The sequence below is a fragment of the Scyliorhinus torazame genome, chromosome 7 (assembly GCF_047496885.1).
Source record: "Scyliorhinus torazame isolate Kashiwa2021f chromosome 7, sScyTor2.1, whole genome shotgun sequence".
In the NCBI taxonomy this organism is placed as follows: Eukaryota; Metazoa; Chordata; class Chondrichthyes; order Carcharhiniformes; family Scyliorhinidae; genus Scyliorhinus; species Scyliorhinus torazame.
In genome coordinates, this window is record NC_092713.1 from 13,736,680 (window position 1) to 13,759,673 (window position 22,994).

The 22,994-nt window shown below is 52.0% G+C and overlaps 1 protein-coding gene across 2 annotated transcripts in view; it reads right to left on the reverse strand.

Annotated features, from left to right (window-relative positions):
* dnase2b (deoxyribonuclease II beta) overlaps positions 1-20,381 on the reverse strand; it is a 38,634-nt gene extending 18,253 nt beyond the window's left edge. The window contains exons 1-4 of one of the 2 annotated variants that reach the window (XM_072510349.1): positions 20,304-20,381; positions 20,035-20,164; positions 16,178-16,355; positions 9,621-9,699 (exon numbers count right to left, since the gene is read on the reverse strand). In XM_072510349.1, the coding sequence (XP_072366450.1) occupies positions 9,621-9,699; positions 16,178-16,355; positions 20,035-20,141 (364 nt within the window). In that variant the 5' untranslated portion in view covers positions 20,142-20,164; positions 20,304-20,381. Of the gene's footprint in view, positions 1-9,620; positions 9,700-16,177; positions 16,356-20,034; positions 20,226-20,303 lie in introns of those variants that run through there. The other variant, XM_072510348.1, reaches the window with a different exon arrangement.
* Between the last annotated feature and the right edge of the window lie 2,613 nt (positions 20,382-22,994).

Consider the following 22,994-nt stretch of genomic DNA (forward strand, 5'->3'; position numbering starts at 1 on the left):
CCAATGGTGCTCCAGCCTATCAGGTACCATAATACCTCTACTACCACATTCACCCCCTTTTAAAAAGGAGACCGGTGGGGGTGGTGGCCTGATACTACAAACATGGCACCGTGGTAGAATTAGTTATAGAGGTACCGTAATACCTCCGTACAGCATTTTGTAACTATTTACAATTCTGATAGCTATTTACAATTGATGATTTAAATTTACAGTTTACAGTTTAAAATGAAGCAATCAGTTGATCGGGGGCCCTGGTCGTCCTCTGTGATCGCCGGAGCTTTGGTGGTGACTCCAGTGGAGGCTCGGACGTCTGTGACTCCGGGAGCGTGGCTCCAATCTCCATGGCAGCTTTGGCACCCCTAGACGGCGCTGGTGGGGAAAACGGTTGATCTGGGAAGGGAGTGCTTGCGGGGTGAGTCGGTGGGTGGGGGGGCCTAGACGGGGCCGGCGGAAGGACCGATCCTCCTGTAAGGTGCCCTGGTGGAGGGGGGAGGGGGGGATTGGTGGCTGGGGTGTGCGTGGAGCTCCGGCGGGCACCAGGTCTTGTAGGGAGACCGTATCTTGTCGGCCGTCGGGGTACGCCACGTAGGTGTACTGGGGGTTAGTGTGGAGAAGATGGACCCTCTCGACCAACGGGTCCAACTTGTGCGCCCGCACGTGTTTTCGGAGCAGGATGGGTCCGGGTGCTGCCAGCCAGGAAGGGAGCGAGGTCCCAGGGGAGGACTTCCTGGGGAAGACAAGGAGACGTTCGTGAGATGTCTGGTTGGTTGTGGTACAAAGCAGTGACCGGATGGAGTGGAGGGCATCCGGGAGGACTTCCTATCAGCGGGAGACTGGGAGAATCCTGGACCTTAGGGCCAGTAGGACGGTCTTCCAGACCGTTCCGTTCTCCCTCTCTACCTGTCCATTACCCCGGGGGTTGTAACTGGTCATCCTGCTCGAGGCGATGCCCTTGCTGAGCAGGAATTGACGCAGTTCGTCGCTCATAAAGGAGGACCCCTTATCACTATGTATCTAAGCGGGGAACTCGAACAGTGCAAAGATGCTATTGAGGGCCTTGATGACGGTGGTTGCGGTCATGTCAGGGCAGGGGATGGCGAATGGGAACCGGGAGTACTCGTCAATCACGTTCAGGAAGTACGTATTGCGGTCGGTGGAGGGAAGGGGGCCTTTGAAGTCCATGTTGAGGCGTTCAAAGGGACGGGAAGCCTTTATCAGCTGGGCTTTCTCTGGTCGGTAGAAGTGCGGTTTGCACTCCGCGCAGATTTGGCAGTCCCTGGTAGCTGTCCTGACCTCCTCGATGGAGTAGGGCAGGTTGCAGGTCTTGACAAAATGGAAAAAGCGAGTGACCCCCGGGTGGCAGAGGTCCTCATGGAGGGCTCGGAGGAGGTCCACTTGTGCGGCGGCACATGTGCCGTGGGACAGGGCGGCAGGAGGCTCATTTAGCTTCCCGGGATGATACAAGATCTCGTAGTTGTAAGTGGAGAGTTCGATCCTCCACCGCAAGATCTTGTTGTATTTTATCTTGCCCCGCTGTGCATTATCGACCATGAAAGCAACCGACCGTTGGTCAGTGAGGAGAGTGAATCTCCTGCCGGCCAGGTAATGCCTCCAATGTCGCACAGCTTCTACTATGGCCTGGGCCTCCTTTTCGACTGAGGAGTGGCGGATTTCAGAAGCATGGAGGGTACGGGAGAAGAAGGCCACGGGTCTGCCCGCTTGGTTGAGGGTGGCCGCCAGAGCTACGTCAGACGCGTTGCTCTCGACCTGGAAGGGGAGGGACTCGTCGATGGCATGCATCGTGGCCTTTGCAATGTATGCTTTGATGCGGCTGAAGGCCTGGCGGGCCTCTATCAACAGGGGAAAAGCTGTGGATTGGATCAGGGGACGGGCCTTTCTCCGCATAGTTGGGGATCCACTGGGCGTAGTAACTGAAAAACCCTAAGCAGCACTTCAGGGCCTTGGAGCAGTGAGGGAGGGGGACTCCAGAAGGGGGCGCATGCGTTCAGGGTCAGGGCCTATAACTCCATTTCGCACTACGTAGCCGAGGATGGCTAGGCGGTCGGTGCTAAACACGCATTTATCCTTGTTGTATGTAAGGTTAAGGATTTTTGCGGTCTGGAGGAATTATCGGAGGTTGGTGTCGTGGTCCTGCTGGTCATGGCCGGAGATGGTGACATTATCGAGATACGGGAATGTTGCCCGTAAACCGTACCGGTCAACCATTCAGTCCATCTCGCGCTGGAAGACCGAGACCCCGTTGGTGACACCGAAGGGAACCCTTAAGAAGTGGTAGAGCCACCCATCTGCCTCGAAGGCAGTGTATTTGCGGTCACTAGTGTGGATGGGGAGCTGGTGGTAGGCAGACTTAAGGTCCACCGTGGAGAAGACCTTGTAATGCCCGATCCTGTGTACCAGGTCGGACATGCGGGGGAGAGGGTATACGTCCAACTGCGTAAACCTGTTGATGGTCTGACTGTAGTCGATGACGATCCTATGCTTCTCCCCAGTCTTTACCACCACTACTTGAGCTCTCCAGGGGCTGTTACTGGCTTCAATGACCCCCTTCCCTCAGTAGCCTTTGGACCTCTGACCTAATAAAAACCCGGTCCTGGGCACTGTACTGTCTGCTCCTGGTGGCGACGGGTTTGCAATCGGGGGTGAGGTTCGCAAACAGGGAAGGCGGGTCGACCTTAAGGGTCGCGAGGCAGCAGACAGTGAGGGGGAGTATAGGGCCGCCGAATTTGAAAGTTAGACTTTGGAGAATACACTGGATGTCTAAACCTAGGAGTGTAGCCGTGCAGAGGTGGGGAAGGACGTAGAGACAGAACGTTTTGAACTCCCTTCCCTGGACTGTGAGGTTTGCTACACAAAACCCCTTTATCTCCACTGACTGCGAACCGGAGGCCAGGGAGATTTTTTGATTAACGGGGTGGATGAGGAGAGAACAGCGCCTTACCGTGTCAGGGTGTATAAAGCTCTCCGTGCTCCCAGAGTCGATTAGGCAGGACGTCTCATGCCCGTTGATAAATACAATTGTTGTAGCTTTTGAGAGTGTTCGAGGCCGAGACTGATCCAGAGTCACCGAGGCTAATCGCAGCAGTTAAGTGTTCTCTTCGGGCAGTGCGTGGTCAGCCGAACTGGGGTCCTGGGGGTTCATCCAAGATGGCGGCTCCCATTGGTCGCCCATGGCTGGGGGTGCACAAAATGGTGGCGCCCATTCCTCTAATGTGGCGTCCGCAGGACAAGATGGCGGCGCCCGGGGGCCGCACGGGGACCATGGAGAGGTTTGTGGTGGCGGTCCGCATTCGCCACCGGAGACCGCGGCAACCGCATGGGCCTGGCATACCACCACAAAGTGGCCCTTTTTACCACATCCCTTGCAGGTGGATGCGCGGGCCGGGCAGCGCTGGCGGGGGTGCTTGGCCTGCCCGCAAAAGTAGCAGCGGGGCCCCCCGGAGTTGCCAGGCCGCCTTGCAGTGCAGGCTTGTGGGGGGATGGGGGATGTCTCGAGGTCGGCCGCGGAGGTGTTCCACGCTGCCCAGGGGGCTGCCGCGCAGTTGGGAACGTAAGCGCAGGCGTTTCTGGAGGCCACGTCCAGGGAGCCTGCAAGGGCCCGTGCCTCCTTGAGACCTAGAGTGTCTTTTTCTAACAGTCGCTGGTGGATTTGTGAGGATAGCATATCTGCCACAAAAGCGTCCCGGACTAAGAGTTCCGTGTGTTCGCTCGCCAAAACTTGCGGGCAGCTGCAGTTTCTCCCCAACACCTGGCGTGCGCGGTAGAATTCTTACAGCGACTCCCCAGGGGTTTGTCGCCTCGTTGCCAGCAGGTGCCGGGCGTAGACCTGGTTTACCGGCCGAATATAGCGTCCTTTTAGCAGCTCTATTGCTGCATCGAAGTCTTCCGCTTCCTCGATGAGGGTGTAAATCTCCGGGCTCAGCCTTGAGTGCAGGACTTGGATTTTCTGTTCTCCCATGAGTGTGTTTTCGGCTGTCCCGAGATACCCTTTAAAGCATGCCAGCCAGTGCTTAAAGGTTGCCGCTGAGTTCGCCGCGTGGGGGCTAAGTTGCAGACACTCCGGCTTGATTCGGAGCTCCATCCTTTTTTTAAAAAACTAGCTTATTAAATTGATGCACGATCAATGACCACTAAAGCGAGGTTGTAGTCCAACTGAAGGCTTTAATAAGCTAGATGTTTCCCCCAGCAGCTCAGGTACAGAATGAAGGCTGCTGGGGCTGCACAGGCTCTTATACCCCGCCTAGCAGGGCGCTCCGCCATACATCTTAACCAATAGAAAGCATACAGTTTCCACCAATGGTGCTCCAGCCTATCAGGTACCGTAATACCTCTACTACCACATGAGCATAAAATCTCAGCCTGCACTGCAGTGCAGGGCGGAGCACGGCGCCATCGGGTGTTCCGTCTTTCCGGAAAGGCAATAAACCGAGGCGCCGTCTGCTCTCCTGGGTGAACATTAAAGTTGCCTCAGCACTACTTTGAAGGAGAGCAAGTGAGTTTTACTTGGAGCTTCGGCCAATCCCTCGAGAAGAGCCTAAAATAAATTATCAATCACTGTCACTTGTTGGAACTTATTCACAGTAACTTCATTGAAGTCTACTTGTGACAATAAGTTATTATTGTTATTATTGGAGCATGCAATGCACAAATTGGCCGCACGTTGGCTGCCTCGCCATGACGGTTATTTTCAAAAGTATTTTGTTGGCTGCGAAGCGCTTTGCGACATCCTGATATCACAAAAGGCACTATATAAATGCGATCTCTCTTTTCCTCTGTCTGTCTCGGTTATGGAGATGAGTCAGTCGATACCTTCCAGTGGGTTCCCCCTTATTGGAAAAGTCGATGCTGTGGAAAGGGGAGGATGAAATTTGGTTCAAGGTGCGCCAGGTCGGAAATCCAACACTTATAGGCTGGTGAAGCTGACCATCAACGTGAAACATAGAAACATAGAAACTAGGAGCAGGAGGAGGCCCTTCCTGCCTGCTCCACCAATCATTATGATCATGGCTGAAGCTTGATACCTGATCCCAAAGAACGGCGAACCAGGGCCAGCAAGAAAGGAGGAACGAAAACTGGACCAAAACCCATTAAAAGATAGTACGGGAAAGCCAATGTCCTCTCCTGCTATTGGAAGAAAGTAAGTCGTGGCTGATATGGGGTTGGTAACCAGAACTGAAGTATAAGCTCACAGTTAGATAACTGCTGTCATGTCAAGGTCATTACCCTTCACCTCCCCAAAGAATCGACCAATGGTGGAGCCCATTAAACATTGGCTAATTATTAACCAATGGTGAACAGCAATCAGCTGCTTGCCAAATAAAGCCTTTCCAGTGTTGAGAAGTGATGTGAAATATTTACGCATGGCTCTGAATATTGATGTTCCGTGATCTTTCGCTTTCACCCAGGATCAACATCATTGCCAAGTGCATCGAGACTCCATAAATCCCAAATGTGGGAGGTCGGGACACTAAAATTATAGCATAGCAGCCACGTGACATTTTGTTCCCTTAAATCTACAAAAGAGTTCCAAATTCATAAATGTCAGTGAAGGAGAAGGCAAACAGACAGATATTGCCGTACATATTGGTACCAACAACACAGGCAGAAAAAGGGACGTGGGCCTGCAAGCGGACACTGGGGGCGGGATTCTCCGGTAATCGGCGGGGCGGGCAGAAACGGCGCAGTGGAGTGGCGGGAACCACTCCGGCGTCGGGCCCTCCTCCACACCTTCAGGGGCTAGGCCGGCGCCGGAGTGGTTTGCGCCCCACTGGCTGGCGTGGAAGGCCTTTGGCGCCGCGCCAGCTGGGGCCGAAGGGACTCCGCCGGCCGGCGCGGGTCTGCACATGCGCGGGAGCGTCAACATCTGCTGACGTCAACCCCGCGCATGCGCACATGGAGTCACTTCCGCACCGGGAATGGCGGATGACCACGGCCTCCGGTGCGGGAGGAATAGAGTGCCCCCACGGCACAGGCCCACCCGCGGATCGGTGGGCCCCGACCGCGGGCCAGGCCACCTTGGGGGCACATCCCGGGGCCAGATCCCCCCGGGACCCCCCATGAACCCCGGAGGCCGCCCTCGCCGCCAGGTCCCGCCGGTAAGGAACCAACTCCAATTTATGCTGGCAGGACTAGCTACAGGCAGGCGGGACTTTGGCCCATCGCGGGCCGGAGAATTCAGGCGGCCCCGGGGCCCATTGTGTCGCGCCGGACCCCGCCATTCTCCGAGGCGGGCGGCGCGACCCACGCCACGCCGGTTTTTGGGGGGGGTGGGAGAATTCGGAGGCTGGCGGGGGGGGGGGGGAATTCACACCGACCCCTGGCGATTCTCCGACCCGGCGGGGGGTCGGAGAATCCCGCCCTAGGAAGCTAGGAAGTAGATTAAAAAACAGGACGCAGAAGTCAGAAATCTCTGGATTACTTGCAGTGCCACATACTAGTGATTTGGGAAATAACTTGGCTAGTTATAATGTGAAAGGTTTAGACGGAGCATTAATCTTAAAATGCAGTCAGGAGAACTTTGTAAGTCAATACGTAGAAGGTCCTACAAGTGAGGGAGCGGTCCTGGATTTAATTTTAGGTAACAAAGCTGAGCAGGTATCAATGGGGGAGCATTTGGCAGTCAGTGATCATAAATTCTTTAGATTCAAGATTGTTATGGAAAAGGAGAAGGATGGGCCTGAGATCAAAGTTCTAAACTGGGGGAAAGCTGATTTTAATCAGATCAGACATGATTTGGCCAGAGTGGACTGGGGTAGACACTTGCAGGTAAATCTGTGACAGAACAGAGGGACGCAGTCAAGAAGGAAATAGGGAGAGTACAGGGCCAACATCTTCCAACAAAGAAAAAGGGTGGCACCAATAAATCCAGCGAACCCTGTACATATCGAGGGATGTACACCATTGCATAAGGACAAAAAGGGAAGCTTATGGTTGATATTAAGGACTCAAAATAGCTGAAGCCGTATAGGAGTATGGAATGTGCAAGTGGGAACTTAAATAGGAAATTAGGAGAGCAGAAAGGGGACATGAAAGGATATGGATAGGTAAAATAAAGGAAAATCCTAAGTTGTTTTATAAGTTCATTAAGGGTAAAAGGATAACTAGGGAAAGAGTCAGGCCCATTAAGGGCCACAGTGGTAATTTGTGTGTGGAGCCGGAGGATGTAGGTAGGGTTTTAAATGAATACTTTGTGGCGGTGCTCACTCGGGAGAGGGATGATGTGGGAATAGAAATAAGGGAGAAGGACTGTGATAAAATTAAAGAAAATTAAAGGTAAAATTAAAGAAAATAACGCAGACAGAGAAGAGGTTCCAAGTGGGCTGGGGAGGCTTAAAAGTGGACAAATTTCCAGGGCCAGATGAAATGTATCCTAGGTTGTTGAGCGAGGCAAGGGAGGAAATAGCAGGGGCGCTGGCAATGGTTTTCAATTGCTCTCTGGCCACAGGAGAGGAGCCGGAGGACTGGAGGATCGCCAATGTGGTACCATTGGAGGAAGGGAGGAAGGGATAAGCCAGGATACTACAGGCCAGTCAGTCTAACCTCAGTGGTGAAGAAACTATTGGAAGCAATTCTGAGAGACAGAATGAATCTGCATTTGGATAGTCAGGGATTAATCAAGAACAGTCAGCATGGTTTTGTTAAGGGGAAGTCATGTCTGAACAACTTGATTGAACTGAATTTTTCGAAGAGGTGACCACATTTGGAGATGAGGGTGATGCATTTGACATTGTCTACTTGGACTTCAGCAAGGCTTTTGATAAGGTCGCACATGGGAGACTGATAGAGAAGATAAGAGCCCATGGGATCCCAGGAAATATGGCAAATTGGATCCAGAATTGGCTGAGTGGTAGGAAGCAGAGGGTGATGGTTGAGGGGTGTTTTTCTGGCTGGAAATCTGTGTCCAGTGGGGTCCAGCAGGGGTCAATGTTGGGTCCCTTGCTATGGTTTATCTAAATGATTTAGAAACAAATGTAGGAGGGTTGATCATTTAAATCAGGAATAATGCAAAAAATGATGGGGTGGTAAATAGTGAGGAAAATAGCCTTCGATTACAGGAGGATAGAGACGGGCTGGTCAGATGGGCTGATCAGTGGCAAATGCAATTCAATCCGGATGAGTGTGAGATAATGCACTTGGGCAGGACAAACAAGGCAAGGGAATACAGGATAAACGGCAGGACCCTGGGAAGCACCGAGAGTCAGAGGGACCTTGGTGTGCATGTACGCCGGTCCCTTAAGGTAGCAGAGCTGGTGGCTACAGTGGCTAAGAAGGCATATGGTGTACTTGCCTTTATTAGCTGCATCAAGTTTAAGAGCAGGGAGGTTATGCTGGACCTGTATAAAATGTTAGTTAGGCCCCAGCTAGAGTATTGTGTACAGTTCTGGAATCCACATTTATAGGAAGGGTGTGACAGCACCGGTAAGGGTGCAGAGGGGATTTCCAAGGATGTTGCCTGGGCTGGAGAATCATAGAATCCCTACAGTGCAGAAAGAGACCATTCGGCCCATCGAGTCTGCACCGACACTTCAAACAAGCACTCGACCCATAACCACTCACCCAACAGCCCTTCCCTACCCCTGTAACCCCATAACCTAACTTGCACATCCCTGGACATTAAGGTGCAATTTAGCATGACCAATCCACCTAACCTGCACATCTTTGGCTGTGGGAGGAAACCGGAGCACCCGGAGGAAGCCCCCGCAGACACGGGGAGAATGTACAAACTTTACACACACAGCCACCCAAGGTCGGACTTGAACCCGGGTCCCTAACTTTAAAGAGTTAATTTAAAGAGTTTTAGTTACGATGAGACATTGGATAGAATGGGATTCTTTTCCCTGGAGCTGAGACTGAGGGGGAACATGATTGAGATGTTTAAAATTATGAGGGGCATAGGAACGTAGGAATTAGGAGCAAAAGTAGACAATTCAGCCCTTTGAGCCTGCTCCACCATTCAATCAGACCCTGGCTGATCTCTTCCTGCTCTCAAATCCACCACCCCACCTGTTGCCCAAATCCCTTTAACCCGTTTTCCCCCAGAAATATATCTATCTCCTTGTTGAAACCATTTAATGCCTCAGATTCCACCGCACTATGGGGCAGTGAGTTCCACAAATTCACCACCCTCTCCGTGAAGTAGTTCCTCCTCATCTCAGTTCTAAGTAGACAGGAAGAAACCTTTCCCCTTGGTGGAGGGATCAATGACCAGGGGGCAGAGGTTTAAGGTCATGGGCAGGAGGTTTAGAGGGGACGTGAGGAAAAACCTTTTCACCCAGATGGTGGTGGGAGTCTGAAACTGACTGCCTGGGAGTGTGGTGGAAGTAGAGACCCTCATTACATTTAAGAAGTACTTTGATGTGCACTTGAGATGCTACGGCATACAAAGCTATAGGCCAAGTGCTGGAAAACGGGATTAGAACAGTTAGGTGGCTGTATTTGACTGGCCCAGATGCAATGGGCAGAAGGGCCTTTTCTGTCCTGTAGACCTCTATGACTACGCCTAAACAGACTAAGTTCAACTCAGGATTTTCAGGCTCCTCACACTCTAGCTCAATTTCAACATTATCAAAACTTTGTGCCAACAGTATATAAGATTTTGTTACCTTTTGTATGTCCATGCTTCATGTCATAAGGCATTGATGGTGCACCATCATTGTAGATAAAATATGCTCTGTCACTGACCTGTTTCCAAGGGAACAACAATGATAGCTCCTAATCCAAACAAATAATTCCATAAAGTCACACGAGATAAACAATATGTTGGGAAACTTGAAGGATGGATGCACGATTCAATGGCAAACGGATCTCAACAAAGACAAGTGTGAGGTGGTGCATCTTGCCAGGTGGCTTAAGATGGAATCAGAATTAGAGGCCTCAAGCTGGAGATGAGGAATTTCTTCTTTGAGAGGATAGTTAGTGTGGTACCCTTAGTAACGGCGCTTAGAGTGTAAACAGTGAAGAAGGCTTTAATAAACTAAGAACTAGACTAGTGCCGATACGTGTGCTAACTGCTGCACTGCCCACAAGGCGGCCCCTTATATAGGGCTCCCAGATGGGCGGAGGCAGAGTTCCCCAGGGTTCCAAGCCCGGTCTTAAAGGGGACATCACCTTACATGATGACAAGGGTACAGTGTGACAGTAACCGTTCATCACAGTTAGTGTTTGGAATTCTCTTCTCCAGGAAGCAGTGGTCACTTAATATATTCAAGGCTGAGTTAGACAGATTTTTCATCAACAAAGTGAGTCAAGGAGGCAGGCAGCAAAACGGAGCTAAGGCCGCAATCAGATTGGCCATGATCTTATGGAATGGCAGAGCAAGTTCGAGGGGCTCAAATTGCCTACTGCTGAAGCCATTTCTTTTTCTTCCCTCTGAAGCCTCATACTGCTTGGTAAATGAGAGTCTAAATGAAGCAGGGGATCAAAGGGACCTCGGCATACAGGGTCACAAATCACTAAAAGTAGCAACACAGGAATACACGGCATTAAAAAAAATAGCAAACCAAGCACGAGGCCTAATTTCTACAGGAATAGAATTGGAAAAAGCAGAGCGGTCACGTAAACCACATTTAAATTTCTTTGTACAGTTCTGGTCCCCACACTGCGAAAAGCACAGTGCGAGGTTGGAGAAAGGGGTACATTGATTAACAAGGATGATACCAGGACAAGGGGGGGTTATAACTTTCAGGAAAGGTTGAGGTGGCAGGGGCCCCGCCTCTCTCGAAAAGTGAAGGCTGGGAGGGGCGAAGGAGGTTGTTAAGATGGACACAGTAAAGATGTTGCCACAAATGCAGAAAGTAATCAAGAAGGCTAATGGAATGCTGACCTTTATCTCAATATACTGGAGTATAAGGATGCAGAGGTTAGGCTGCAGCTTTACAAAACCCAGGTTAGACCCCACTTGGAGCACTGAGAGCAGATCCGCGCACCACACCTTAGATTCAGTATTTTGGCCTTGGAGGGAGTGCAGCGTAGGTTTACAAGAATGATAGCTCGACTTCAGGGGTTAGGTTATGTGGGGAGATTATACAAGTTAGGTCTGCTTTCTCTAGAATTTAGGGGCGTCATTCTCCGGCCCCGCTGGGTGGGAGAATCGCCGGGGGCCGCCGTGAATCCCGCCCCCGCCGGTTGCCGAAGTCTCCGGTACCGGATATTCGGTGGGGGCGGGAATCGGGCCGCGCCGGTTGGCGGGCCCCCCCGCTGGATTCTCATGCCCGGATGGGCCGAAGTCCCGCCGATAAATTGCCTGTCCCGCCGGCGTGGATTAAACCACCTTTTGAACGGCGGGACAAGGCGGCGTGGGCGGGCTCCGGGGTCCTGGGGCGGGCGTGGGGCGATCTGACCCCAGGGGGTGCCCCCACGGTGGCCTGGCCCGCGATCGGGGCCCACCGATCCACGGGCGGGCCTGTGCCGTGGGGGCACTCTTTCCCTTCCGCCTCTGCCACGGTCTCCACCATGGCGGAGGTGGAAGAGACTCCCTCCACTGCGCATGCATGGGAAACTGTCAGCGGCCGCTGACGCTCCCGCGCATGCGCCGCCCTGATATGTCATTTCCGCGCCAGCTGGCGGGGCAACAAAGGCCGTTTCCGCCAGCTGGCGGGGCAGAAATCCCTCCGGCGTCGGCCTAGCCCCTCAATGGTGGGGCTCGGCCCCCAAAGATGCGGAGCATTCCGCACCTTTGGGGCGGCGCGATGCCCGTCTGATTGGCACCGTTTTGGGCGCCTGTCGGCGGACATCGCGCCGTTTGGGGAGAATTTCGCCCTAGAGGTTTAAGGGGTGATTTTATCAAAATCTTCAATGTATTAACAGGAAAAGACAGGGTTTCGACTGGTTGGAGATTCTAGAACTAGCGGGCAGAGTCTAAAAATTAGGGCCAGACTGTTCAGGAGAGGTGTTAGGAAGCATTTGTACACACAAAGGACGGTAGAAGTTTGGAACTCTCTCCCACAAACGACAATTGATTCTCGATCAGTTGTTAATTTTAAATCTGAGAGAGATACATTTTTGTTAGGCAAAGGCATTAAAGGATATGGAGGCGGGTATATGTAGTTCGGTCACAGATCAGCCATGGACTCACTGAATGGCGGAGCAGGCTCGAGGGGCTGAATGGCCAACTCTTGTCCCTACGTGAGATTGAGACCACAACTGAGGGACATATATTTAAGATCGTTTGTGGGAGAGAGTTCCAAACTTCTACCGTCCTTTGTGTGTACAAATGCTTCCTAACACCTCTCCTGAACAGTCTGGCCCTAATTTTTAGACTCTGCCCGCTAATAAATCCAACAAGAAATTCGGGAGAAACTTCATTTTGCTGTGGAAAAGAGGAAGTGAAAGCACTTAGCTGCTTTTGATGAGATGGGGAACTGTCAATTATGGCAAGAGTGTTTATAAGCATCAAAGCAGGGTGCTTGAGATGCATTCAAGCATGAAAGGAAAGATAGATCAACAGTCAACAAAACAACTTTCTCCGGCGTAATAAAACTGTCAATCACTGACTATTGCAATGTATTGCTGTGTGGAATTGATTGGAAGATTTGCATTTCAAATGCTGTCAAGGGATTTGAAACCCTATAGAAATGTACTTTGCTTTTAAGGAAGCTTCTGGCACTAGTGACAGCTGTTGCTTTAAATACTGTTGACTGAGGCAGCAGGTGTCAGGGAAGGGTAAGTTAAAATGCAATGATTGTTCATTCTACTCTGCTTTACGGCGCCAGGATCCCAGGTTCGATTCCCCGCTGGGTCACTGTCTGTGTGGAGTCTGCACGTTCTCCCCGTGTCTGCGTTAGTTTCCTCCGGGTGCCCTGGTTTCCTCCCACAGTCCAAAGATGGGCAGGTTAGGTGGATTGGCCGTGATAAATTGCCCTGAGTGACCACAAAAGGTTAGGAAGGGTTATTGAGTACGGGGATAGGGTGGAAGTGACGTCTTAAGTGGGTCGATGCAGACTTGATGGGCCGAATGGCCTCCTTCTGCACTTTATGTTCTATGTACTGCCTGGACTGCTCCTCAGCTTTCTGTCAGGGGTGACTGATGGGGGTCTCTGATGGGGGTCTCTGCTGGGGGTCTCTGCTGGGGGTCTCTGATAGGGGTCTCTGCTGGGGGTCTCTGATGGGGGTCTCTGATGGCGGTCTCTGATGGGGGTCTCTGCTGGGGGTCTCTGATGGGGTCTCTGTTGGGGGTCTCTGATGGGGGTCTCTGAAAGGGGTCTCTGAAGGGGGTCTCTGATGGGGGTCTCTGATGGGGGTCTCTGAAGGAGGTCTCTGATGGGAGTCTCTGTTGGGGGTCTCTGACGGGGGTCTCTGAAAGGGGTCTCTGATAGGGGTCTTTGCTGGGGGCTCTGATGGGGGTCTCTGATGAGCGGCTTTGCTGGGTGTCTCTGATGGGGGTCTCTGAAGGGAGTCTCTGATGGGGGTTTTTGCTGGGTGTCTCTGATGGGGTTCTCTAATGGGGAGGTCTGATGGGGGTTGCTGATAGGTAGGTCTGATGGGGGAAGATTGATGGGGTGTCTGATGGGGGTCTGATGGAGAGCTGGGGTGGTTGGTGGGGGAATCAGGCAGGGAGCTGGATATGCATTGGGGGGGGACTTTCGATGGACTTTGGGTGGCACCTCAATTATGCACTGACGCCCTTGACCCGCCATGGGGTCCACCGCATCAGGGCCACGCTTCGGAAAACTTACAAAAAATCCAGCCAGGAGAATTGCTTGCTGTGGTGCTCGCTGCATTATGGTGGTGGTGGAGGGGGGATCCCGCTTGTTGATCAGATGCAAACGGGTGCAAGTCACCGATTACATCCTCCCGCTAGCACGCGGCATGTAGCTCGCTGCTGTCACTGGCAGAGGAACGGAGTATCAGACGGCATTGGCGTCCAGCATCAATCCAGTTTTTCAGCCGACACTCCATTCTCCACTGGATCGCAAAACTTGGATTTCCAAAAAGCATTTGATAAAGTACCTTACAAAAGGCTACTTAATAAGATAAGAGCCCAATTGTATTGAGGGTCGTCATAGAAGGCAGGGAGTTGGAAAAAGTGGGATATTTTCAGGATGTAACTAGTGGAGTGTCACAGTGATCAGTGCTGCGGCCACAATTATGTACAATGTACATTAATGATTTGGACAAGGGAAGTGATTGCACTATTGCCAAACTTGACACAAAATTAGGTGGGAAGGCAAGTGGAGAGGACGACCCAAAAAGGTCTACAGAGGGATATGGACAGGTTGGGTGAGTGGGCAAAAACTTGGCAGATTGAATATAATGTAGGAAAATGTGAAGTTATGGGGCGGGATTCTCCGACCCTCCGCCAGGTTGGAGAATCACCGGGGGTCGGCGTGAATCCTGCCCCCGCCGTCCTCCAAATTCTTCGGCCCCCCCAAAAATCGGCCCGGCGTGAATCGCGCCGTCCGCCTCGGAGAATGGCGGGGTCCGGCGTGACTCAATGGGCTGCGGGGCTGCCCGAATCCTCCGGCCCGCGATGGGCCGAAGTCCCGCCCGTCTTTTGCCAGTCCCGCCGTCGTAAATTGGAGTAGGTACTTACCGGCGGGACCCGGCTCTGCGGGCGGCCTCCGGGGTTCTTGGGGGGGCGCGGGGGGATCTGGCCCCAGGATGTACCCCCACGGTGGCCTGGCCCGTGATCGGGGCCCACCGATCCGTGGGTGGGCCTGTGCCGTGGGGGCACTCTATCCTTCCGCATCAGCGGCTGTAGCGGTCCGCCATTCCCGGAGCAGAAACAAAGCCCTCTGCGCATGCGCGGGGATGATGCCAGCACACGCTGGTGCTCCCGCGCATGCGCCAACTCGCGCCGGCCGGCAGAGGCCCTTCGGTGCCGGTTGGTGTGGCGCCAAGCCCCTTTCCCGCCGGCTGATGGGGCGCAAACCACTCCGGGGTTGGCCTAGCCCCTGTAGGTGCGGAGAATTCCACACCTTTGGGGTGGCCCGATGCCGGAGTGGTTCACGCCACTCCGTCCCGCCGGAGTTGCCCGCCCCTCCAATTACGGAAGAATGCACTTTGGTAGGAAGAATAAAGGAGCTGAATGTTATTTAGATGGAGAAAGACTGCAGAAAGCTGCTGCATGGAGGGACTTGGGGTCTTTATGCATAAATCACAAAAAGCTAGCGTGCAAGTTCAGCAGGTAACAGGGAAGGCAAATTGAATGTTGGTTTTGTTTCAAAGGGAATGAAGTATAAAAATAGGTCAGTCTTCTAAAACCATACAATGCACTAGTTAAACCACACCTGGAATACTGTGAACAGTTTTGGTCCCCTATCTAGGGAAAGATATACTGGCATTGGAGACAGTCCAGAGAAGGTTCACTAGGTTGATCCCAGGGAGGGAGGGATTTTCTTATGAGGAGAGGTTGAGTGGGTTAGGCCTGTGCTCATTGCAGTTTATACGAATCAGATACGATCTTATTGAGACATATAGGATTCCCAGGAGCCTTGACTGGGTCGATGATGAGAGGTTGCTTCCCCTTTTGGGAGAGTCTAGCACTGTGGCTTCACAGCGCCTGGGTCCCAGGTCCGATTCCTCGCTGGGTCACTGTCTGTGCGGAGTCTGCACATTCTCCCTGTATCTGCGTGGGTTTCCTCCGGGTGCTCCGGTTTCCTCCCACAGTCCAAAGACGTGCAGGTTAGGTGGATTGGCCGTGATAAATTGCCCTTAGTGACCAAAAAGGGTTAGGAGGGGTTACTGGGTTACAGGGATAGGGTGGAAGTGAGGGCTTAAGTGGGTCAGTGCAGATTCGATGGGCCGAATGGCCTCCTTCTGCACTGTATGTTCTATGTTCTAGGACTAGCACTCATCATCTCAGAGTAGAGGGCTGCCTATTGAAGACATGGATGAGGAGGAATTCTTTCTCTAAGAGGGTAGGGAATCTGTGGAATTCTTTACCGCAGAGAGCTGCAGAGGCTGGGTCGTTAAGTATGTTCAAGGCTGAGAGAGACAGAGTTTTATCCAGTAAGAGTTATGTGGATAAGGTGGGGAAGTGGGTTTGAGGATTATTATATATTATCATATCAGATTAGTCATGATCCTATTGAATGGTAGACCAGACTCTGATGGGCCGAATGGCCTATTTCCTCCTACGTATTATGGTCTGCGGAATTCTCACTGGGATCTGTTGCCTTTGGGTGCATGTGGGTTGTTCACACGTGGTGTTAACACTTGCCTTTAACTGGTAGGTGGAGTAAAGCTGCTGCAACGTTCTGCCAAGGGCGCTCTCTGTCATATTGACAAGGTGTTTGCTTCGCTGCCAGGTTGCAGTTGAAGGATCCAAGTAAAAGTATTTTAATCCCATCCCGATGGATTGATGAACTTTATGTTTGGGCAACTTGTAAATGGCAAACCTGTGAGTTCAGAAATTAATACATTCCGAAAGGTAAAATAAAAAACATCAAATCACACAAAACTTATAAGTGTTTGAAACATTATTCTGTATAAATCTGTGAAGGTTTGACATTGTATCTTCAACAATGCAGTCCCTCATTGCTGCCTGTTTGGTCCTATATGTCCGAGCATAAAGCGGCACGGTGGCACAGTGGTTAGCACTGCTGCCTCACAGTACTAGCTCCAGGGACCCGGGTTCAATTCCGGCCTCGGTCATTGTCTGTGTGGAGTTTGCACATCCTCCCCGTGTCTACGTGGGTTTCCTCCGGGTGCTCCGGTTTCCTCCCACAGTCCAAAGATGTGCAGGTTAGGTGGGTTGGCCACGATAAAATTGCCCCTCAATGTCCAAAGATGTGCAGATTGGGTGGGGTTGTGGGGATAGGGTGGGGGAGTGGATGTAGGTAGGGTGCTTTTGGAATCATAGAATTTACAGTGCTGAAGGAGGCCATTCAGCCCATCGAGTCTGCACTGGCCCTTGGAAAGAGCACCCTACCCAAGCCCCGTAACCCAGTAACCTCGCCCAACCTTTTTTTGGACACTAAGGGCAATTTATCATGGCCAATCCACCTAACCTGCACATCTTTAGACAGTGGGAGGAAACCGGAGCACCCGGAGGAAACCCACGCAGACACGGGGAGAACGCGCCGACTCCGCACAGACAGTGACCCAAGCCGGGAATCGAAGCTGGGACCCTGGAGCTGTGAAGCAACTGTGCCAACCACTGTGCTACCGTGCTGCCCACTTACAGAGGCTCAGTGAACACTCGATGCGCCAAATGGCCTGCTTCTGTCTTGTATGGATTCTATGGAATGTATGACCTCAGGCAATCTAATGCTGAAAAACCCACTCATGCCTTTATTATTTGTATGCTCGAATATTCCGAACACGTGACAGTCTGGCGTCCCATCACAAAAGCTTGTCGCCCATGTCCTTATTCGTAGCAAGTCCCAATCACTCGCCACCCCTGTGCTCGCTCGCTCGCTGCTTTGGTTCCTCGTCAAGCAATGCCCTCGATTTTACAATTCCCATCCTTGCTTCCAAATCCCTCCGTGGCCTGACCCCTGCACATCTCCATCACCTCCACCACCCCCACAATCCTCTGAGATCACTCTGGCCTCATGAGCGCCTGCCTATATTTTTTATGTTCCTCAGGAACAAACTCTCACTTTCCTTGAAATCTATCATCGAAGAATACAGCTTCCTAATTGCCAGTCTTGTTCCATGACAAAGACCTTGTGAAATTTTGTAGCAGCAATGTAACTGCTCCTCCCTTCAGTCTGGGTTTGTACAGTGGTTCTCCCACTGAAGACACGCTGTGTAGAAGATCTGGAATATATGCCATTGTCTTCATCTATATGTTCAATGCTGATATATTCCTTCATATCATCAAAAAGCTTTTCTAAAATATTTTCATTCAAATCTAGTGAATAATTTTTCAATAGGTTGCATCAAATAATTGCCTCCCTCATTTTGCCCCTTAACCAGTTCCATCATTCATCCACTCCTCCCATGCCATCCCCTCCTACCCCCTTCCACCCTTCACATCCCGTCCCTTCCATCCTCCCATGATATCCTGTCCTTCCTATTAACCCCATTCCATCCCTCATGGTAATTCCCTCTCCTGCCAGGGTAAATCTGTTGTCGCGCTTCCTTTACCTTCCACTGTTTTTGTTCTCCACAAACCCCACCACCGCTAACTCAATCCCTATCCTGACCCCCACCACTGCCCCCACCGCCCCCAACCCCAATGCCACCACCACCACCAACCCTACCCCACCGACATCCCCGACACCCTCACTGCCACTCCACCACTACCAAACATTGGCAGAAGAACCTGCTTTATACTCTCCAGCTCTTTCCCCCCCCCCCCAGCCCCTCAATCACACACCCAAGATACCATTCGCCAAATAAACCCAGCAACAGATGCACCTCTTCAACTGAATGATCAAAACAACCTTAATGTATGTCTGAATGCTCTGGTCTAGACCATCACAAACGTTCTTTCTGGGGCCAGCAAGCCCTAGATTGGAAATTGAACCCGGCATTTCTGGCTGGTAGACAGGGCCGCACCCCATATGCACCCCAAGACCTCTCCTCGTCTGGCTGGCCACTGCCTTCTAACCCTGCTTCACCTGAGGGTCACACTTGATTTTGCACCTTGTGACCAACAGCACAGGAAATAATTGAGTTATGGAGCCCCTACAGGGCAGAAGGAGGCCATTCAGCCCATCGAGTCTGCCTAACCCGACCCTCGGAGAGAGCACCCGACCCAGGCCCACTCCCCCACCCCATCCCCGCAACCCTGTAACGCCACCTAACCTGCACATCTTTGGACTGAGAGGAAATAGGAGCACCTGGAGGAAATCCACACAGTCACGGGGGGGGAACGTACAGACGGTCACCCAAAGCCGGAATTGAACCTGTGTCCCTGGTGCTGTGAGGCAGCAGTGCTAACCACTCTGCCACCATGCCGTCCTTGAAGTAAAACATTTCATGGAGAAGATGAAGCTATATGCTCAATGTAACACCATCATTCACAAAAACTGTCCATTAAATATCCATTCATGCCTATTTTGGTTGGTGTGAAATGTTTTGACTGCTTCACAGCAAGGAACATCAGAGTTGGAGATTAGAATACTTTCTACTTCATACATTCAGTTTTAACATTGAGCTGTCACAGCGCAGATAGGTGCAGAGAGAGTTACTCTTCCTTTGCGTAAGTTTAGCCAATGAATTAGCATGACATTTCTTTTAATACCAACACCAGTCGACCCATGAACTCTCTGAATAATGGAATCATCCGTGCATCAGTAGGGTATGTCTTTCCTGGAGTGAGAGGGTTCACAGTCCCACCCCAGGGCCTGGAGTACACAATTTGGCTGATGCTCCAGGGCAGTACTGAGGGAGTGCAGCACAGCAGGAAGTGTCATAATTCAGAACAGACATCAAACTGAGGCCCAATCCGCCATTCTGGCCGATATATAAGATGTCCCACCACACCATTGAAGAGAAGACTCGGGCAGTTCCACCTGGTAACCTGACCGACATTTATCCCTCAGCCTACGTTCTCTTGGCCGATGGCCCAGGCCAGTGCTGAGCGAGTGCTGCACTTTGTAAGCTGCCATCTTTCAGCTGAGATATTAAGTCTGAGAGGGTGGATTTAAAAGGTCCCACAGCGTTACTGGGAAGAAGAGCTTGGGAGTTGTCCCCAGAGTCCTGGCCAATATCTATCCCTCACCCAGCAATGCTAAAACAGAATACTTGGTCACCTACCCTCTATTGCACCCGGGGGGGGGGGGGTGGGGGGGTATTGCTGTATAGTACAATGAAAGAAAACAAACGGCAATGTATATAATTTTGAAAATGCCAATAAAAAGATTTTTTAAACATCTATCCTCTATTGTTGTCTGTGAGGTATTCCTGTGTACAAATTGGCTGTCAGGAATCGAACATTCAGCACTTCTTTGGCTGCACAGCAACTTTAGTGTCCTGTTTTAGTGGAAGGCACTATATAAATGCAAATCCTTTCCCTATCAATTATCGTGAAACGGAGGCTCTGTTTAGCTGTTGGTCCAGTGTGGCCTCGACTCACACAGCCTCCAGCCTTCCTCCCGTTGGCTGTGTGGCTGCCGTACTCACCAGTCCACCGCTTGTCCGTCCTCATCTCTGCAGGAGATTTCAGAAACACTGGAACTGGTGTGAAAGGTCAAGAGGAAGACGAGGACACAGAGGTGTCGTGCTGGCATCGCGGGAGGAGCTCCGGAACAAACTAAAACACAAAGAGGCAGCCTTGTCAACTGCTGATGAGGAAGCTGCCCCAACCTGAACATGATCTGCTGTTTGTCACGGAGAAAGCAGAAGTAGTATTGCGATAAATCAGTCACCAAAACCTGGAGGGACCTCTTTACCTTCTCCTCAGGCCGTGGGGAGTTGTTCCCCTGTCAAGTGATAAAATCGTCAGCAGAATCACGACCTGTCATTAAAGCCCACAGCCCAAACCTCAACTTCAGTCTGGCCCAGGACAGAGAGAAAGAAACTGAAAATGCTGGAATCACTCACAGGATTGGCAGTGAAAATCAAAGAGCCAATAAGCAATGTCAGTGCACTCCTCTTGTGTCATGCACGCACCAATGCTACAGAGACCCAGGGCTGGATTCTCTGTAGCCTTACGCCGAAATCGTGATCGGCGATCAGCCAGAGAATGGATTCCGACACCGGAATCTGGGCCGGTTTGACGCCGGTCCGCCCTTCCAAACCGGCGTCATCGTTACGCGTGCCGCGCGCCGTTTCAACGACGTTGGCGCATCATCGGACGGCCCACCCGCGATGCTACGCCCCCGTTGGGCCGAGGTCCTGGCGGCGCGGGCCACGTGTGGTACTGAGCGTGCGGAAACCCGCCGTGCCTGCGGACGGTGTCCTGCGCCGCCACACTCGGCCGGGATCCGTGCCGCTGGTCGGGGGGGGGGGGGGAGCTTCTTCTAGGACTGGGGGTGACTGGTGGGGGGTGGCGAGGGGTGGGCTGTGGGGTCGCGGTTGGCGGGTTGGGTTCATGCATGGCCAGCGCCGTGTGTTGCGCCTCGACCAGTGCAGGTCGTCAGTCCTGCGCATGCGTGGCCCGAGACCCAGCCATTCTCTGGCCGTTTTTGGCGCGATACACGGGAGTTTCACTCGGTGCTGGCGCTAGCCCCTCATCGGTACCAAAAGCGGTGAGAGTTTCATGCCAATTTATCTGTCGTGGAAGTTCACACATGCTCCGCTGTCATCACCACTTAGTCTCAGGAAGCAGCCCCCAATCGAGGTGTGGCCATCACCAGACATTAAACTGAGGCCCAATCTGCCTTCCTGGTACCATTTTAAAGAAGACTTGTGGAGTTCCACCTGATAGCTTGGCCCATACTTATCCATCAACCAACATTATCTAGGTTGACGCTGCAGGGCAGTACTGAGGGAGTGTTGTACTGTCTGAGGTGCCATCTTTCAGATAAGATATTGAACCAGCATTTGTTGCCCTTCCCCAATCACCCTCGAACTGAGGGAGTTAACCACAACGTTGTGGACAAAACAAGAAAGTGCTGGAAAAGCTCAAACAGACTTAAAATCGTGGGCGTGATTTAATGGCTTCGTCACCCCCGACTTGGTGTCAGGCTGTTGAAACCTAACGGCCGTGCCTGGGAGACCTCGCCAGAGTGCCGTATAGAACTGCTTTACACAAACGTAGACCATTTGTAATGATACATGGGGGGTTCTCCCAGGCTAGTAGAGACCACTGGTGGGTCAGGGACAGGGCAGGGTGGCACCCTGGCACTCCCTCTGGCACCTAGGCCCATGGCACAGCCAGCCTTGCACCCTGGCAGTACCACCATGGCACAGCCAGGGTACCAGGATGACACTGCCAAGCTGGCAGGGACACGGCCATGGTGCCAAGGTGGCAGTGCCAGGGATCCGGCCGTGGGGGGAGGCTTTACCAGATTGCGGGATGGGTGAGGGGGGGGTGAGGGAATGTCCCGGGGACCTCCCTGAGGTTAGTGTTAAGACGTAGGGGTCTAAAACATGGCAGCACAGTGGTTAGCACTTTTGCATCACAGCACCCAGGTCCCGGGTTCGATTCCCAGCTTGGGTCACTGTCTGTGTGAAGTCTGCACGTTCTCGCGGTGTCTGCGTGGGTTTCCTCCGGGTGCTCCGGTTTCCCCCCACAAGTCCCGAAAGACGTGCTTGTTAGGTGAATTGGACATTCTGAATTCTCCCTCTGTGTACCCGAACAGGCGCCGGAATGTGGCGACCAGGAGATTTTCACAGTCACCACTTCATTGCAGTGTTAATGTAAGCCTACTTGTGACAATAAAGATTAATTATAAAGATTATTAAAACAGGGTGGAGGGCTGAAGGTAGGAGGGCGGGGGGCATAAATCAGGGCAGCCAACAAAATGGTGCCCGACCTGCGAGGAATCTCCAGCTCGTTCGCAGGAGATGTCTAAATGTGGCCTCGACGTGGAGAAACTCCCCGAGGCCAAGAAATCGGCATTTCACGGAGTGTGTCTCAGCACCTGCAGCCGCTGAGGAATATCCCGCTTTAAAACTGGACAACTGGTTGAATCACGCCCGTTAACATCATTTTCTATCAACACAAATGTTGCCAGACCCTCTTGACAGAGAAGGAAAGCATCGTCGTTCAATGGAGAGAATATTTCACATTTCAAAGAACTCCTGAACGGTGATATATATATATATCCATGAGGACGTATTTGAGAAAATCCCCCAACGCCTCATCAAAGGTGATCTTGGGGCTCCCACCAAGCGTGGGCGAAGTCGAAGCCGCCATTAAACACATGGAGAAAGGAAAATCCGCAGGATGGCCAGGAATCCAACGGAGATTTTAAACTTGGAGGAGACGAGATATCACCCACCATCTCCATCAGCTGTAGCTGAAAATCTGGAACAGGGAGAAATTCCCGCCGCCTTCAGCGATGAGACCATCCTCAGGAAAGGAGGCAAAGTGGACTGTGGAGGTGGCAGTGAAGGAAATGCATAATCCAGGATTCGGCAGAATTGGGAAGTTATAATCCCGGTTTCGCTCCTGGATTCATTTATTTATTATTATT